The sequence below is a fragment of the Durio zibethinus genome, chromosome 24, assembly GCF_047325235.1.
Source record: "Durio zibethinus cultivar Kanyao isolate XHJ-2024 chromosome 24, ASM4732523v1, whole genome shotgun sequence".
NCBI lineage: Eukaryota > Viridiplantae > Streptophyta > Magnoliopsida > Malvales > Malvaceae > Durio > Durio zibethinus.
The window spans coordinates 14,856,266-14,859,677 of NC_143185.1; the positions used below are offsets into that span (position 1 = coordinate 14,856,266).

General features: G+C 28.3%; 1 protein-coding gene across 1 annotated transcript; it reads left to right on the forward strand.

Annotated features, from left to right (window-relative positions):
• The first annotated feature begins 2,006 nt into the window (after positions 1–2,006).
• On the forward strand, positions 2,007–2,768 carry LOC149511949 (uncharacterized). The gene has a single exon (XM_089753727.1). The coding sequence runs from the start codon at positions 2,112–2,114 to the stop codon at positions 2,487–2,489; it is 378 nt and encodes a 125-aa protein (XP_089609853.1). The 5' UTR covers positions 2,007–2,111; the 3' UTR covers positions 2,490–2,768.
• The last annotated feature ends 644 nt before the right edge of the window (positions 2,769–3,412 follow it).

Consider the following 3,412-nt stretch of genomic DNA (forward strand, 5'->3'; position numbering starts at 1 on the left):
TACAACTTATGCTTTTCACATTTGATATTAGAGAAAACTCTGTTGTTTGATGAAATAATTCCTGGTGATGCTTAATCTTTTGTCTATTTTTAAGAGTCAAGTTCATTTTCCTTCATTGACTTCGTTTGGGAAAAAAGAAAAATGAAGATCGAGATTGGTTCAATGATAAGCAATATCTTGAAAGGCCGTCGTTCAAACGCCATAAATCCATGTGGGACTGCCCTTGTGAAAAAATAATTATTCAATTAAAATTAATTTTTTTAGTAAAAAGAAATTTAAATTAATTATTATTTTTATAATTTTACCTCTAATATATTTCTCTCTTTATTTTCCATCTATTGTATCAAAAAAAAAAAAAAAAGAAGGGAAAATAATTCTCACTTTTCCTTTCTCTTTTTGTTAGATTTTCCCTTTCTTTCATTAATCAATAATATGTTATGCCTAAAGTTTTTTAGTTTCATAACATTTTCATTAATAAAAAAAACTAAAAAAAAAAAGTAAAAGAAAAGAAAGTTCTGATCTATCTTATTGTTTCAAATTAATTTTTTTTGGATATTTCAAATTAAATTATTTTCTTTCCCTTTCATTTCACTTAAATTGCTTACTTTTTCTATTTAAAAAAATTATTTATATTTCATAATAAAATTTCTTTTTTCAGAAAAAATAGATTTAAAGCATAACAAATATAATCATAAAACATATGAAAATATTAATGCCCAAAAAAAAAAAAAAATGCGGGGGGGGAGTACCTAACAATCAATGTATTGTTTCAATCGTCGGTTCACCAATGTTGGTTCACATTCTCTACTCAATCCTTCTTTCTCCCTTCACGCAAAAAACGTTGGTCATAATTTTCTAGTTCTACTACACACATAAATAAATAAATAAATTCACTTAATAGAAAAATAATTTATATAATTTATATAATTATATTTAAAATATGACATCCAATAAATATAAAATTCAAATATCATTATTTATAATTTTTTTTTTTAATATCAATTCAAATTTAGTATAACTATTGCTTTTTCCTTTTTTTTAAGATTGAAGTCCACTAAAACGTTCAGTTTTGTTTTCTTTTGTACCTTTTTTTTATGCCTAATGTATATAACAGTATAATGCATATAAATTTTATATACATTATCAATAAATCAAATGATATTATTTCATTAATGACTATAACATAATTTTTTTTTTTTTGGAAAGTATAACTAAACATAAATTTTTGCAAACCCTTAAAATAAATAAATAAAAACTTATTTTAAAAAATTCTCATTAATAATGTGTCATCATCAAATTTATTAATATTGTATAAAATTTATACATTAATCATGTATTAAATATAAACTCAAATAAAAATTAAAAAAATAGCAAGACTTGTTAAGAAAATGGAATTTAAAGCCACATTTTAAAAAAAAAAAAAAAAAGTAGGGTCAATATTTCTTTCTATTGACCATACAAACCATATTTGTCGCTTTTCAATGAGTCATGATCCATTCTATTAATCAAAGTATTAACGGAAACATAAACAAATTACACCAATAAAAATCATCTCATAACTTTGACAAATTCATGATCGAAGGCTCAAAAATCTCCAATCAAAACTTGAGCAATGTAGAACAATCGACCATATGAAGACGGCTTAAGAATTAATCAACTAGCAAAATTACAACATTTACATTGATGGGGGTCCCATCTTAACATTCCCAACTAATTTCCTCATTCTGGGAAGACCAAGCTTACCAGCAAAGTTACAAGAAGTTAAGGACAAGTTTTAAGTTGGTTTTCTTACTTGACGAGAAATATTGAAAAGAGAGTCAATGGTCGAAATAGTCAAACAATCAAACGAACAAAAATCTTTCTGGAGTCTGGGATTAAAATAGAATTAGAAGCATTGGATCAAAATTATATATTATTTTATATTTACCCGTGATCTTCTAGCCAACTTCATAGCAACAGCGCTGCACTTTCTTTTTCTTCCTTTAAAACTCGAGAAACACGTACCCTCAAAACGCGCTCTAAGCCCAAACCCATAACATAAAAGCAAAAAACCGTTCAGAGAAAAACAACAAGGAAAGAGGACATTAACCATTAATCTTGGTTGATTTCCAATGTCGGAATCAAAGTCTTTAGTTAAGTTGCAAAGGTTGTTGATGTCGGACTCGGACATGGCAGCAGCGGCTCAACAGCTGATGCAACTAAGCGATGAAGATAACAATAGTAGCAGTAGCAGCAGCAGCAGCAGCAGCAGCAACAGCAATGGCAACAACAACGACAGCAAGAAAATTAAAAGAAAGATAATCAACAGCAAGAGAATATTCTTTGAACAAAGTCAATATGAGATAACGTCTGCGAAGATTGAAGAGATTTTTGGGAAAGAAGAAGAGACTTTGAGATCAATTAAGAAGCGAAGGTATCGGTTTCTTGATAGTATTTACAAGGACACAAAGCCTATTAAGGTTAGCTATGGCAAGAATTTATGGTATTGAAGAAAATCCTAATGGGGTTTCTCTCTAGAAATATTATTAGCCTATAATCAAATCTAGTACAAATTTCTGTAAAGAAGGATTACTAATTTTCCTTTTTTTTCTTTTCAAGGACAAAAAGGAAAATGAAGACTATTTTCTTTTTGCCTTGCTTCTTAGGGCTTGAAAATAAGCTTATTGATAATTGATCTCTTCTGGGTTTCGATTATAAATCATGATCATGAAGCTTGAGTTTCAAAGAGAAATGTCGAATATGGAGCTGAATTTAATTGTTGATGACATCAGATTATTTCTCTCTCCTATTCTTTCTAATACTTAAGATTTAATAATTAATTAACCTGAAAAATTCTATGTAGATTTAAAATTCTCCATTTTTAAATAAAGAAATCAATGATTTTTTCTTTAGTCAAGAACTTATTTTACTTCAATTTTATATATGTTGTTCAAATAATATTGGAGCAGCAAAAGCAGTAATAATCCAGTAGTTCACCACTAGTCTGAAACTCGAGTAACACACATAACTGATAGCTTTACAGATCTTGGCTTCTATCATAGGAATTATGCTTGCAGGTTCAGCTAGCTTCTTACTTCTTTCCTTGATTTAATTTTTTTTCACAAAAAGGCATCAGCATGTGAGAATAGGGTAAGTGATTACAAAATGTTATGATTTGAACCAGACATATCGGATAACACTTATTAATAATATGTCTTTTGTCTGTTATAAAAACTGATCAAGGATTAATTAAACAAACATTCTTTTACTCTTTATCTACTTACCATGTATACTACTTGCTAGAGAATAGTTATCTTAGAAAATTTCTGCTTGAGAGGGTAGAAATAAGCAGACAGCAAAGACATATACTATTTATTTCTCTCGTCACCTGCTTTACCATGGAATCCCCAAACCACAACACCTGCCTCACCAG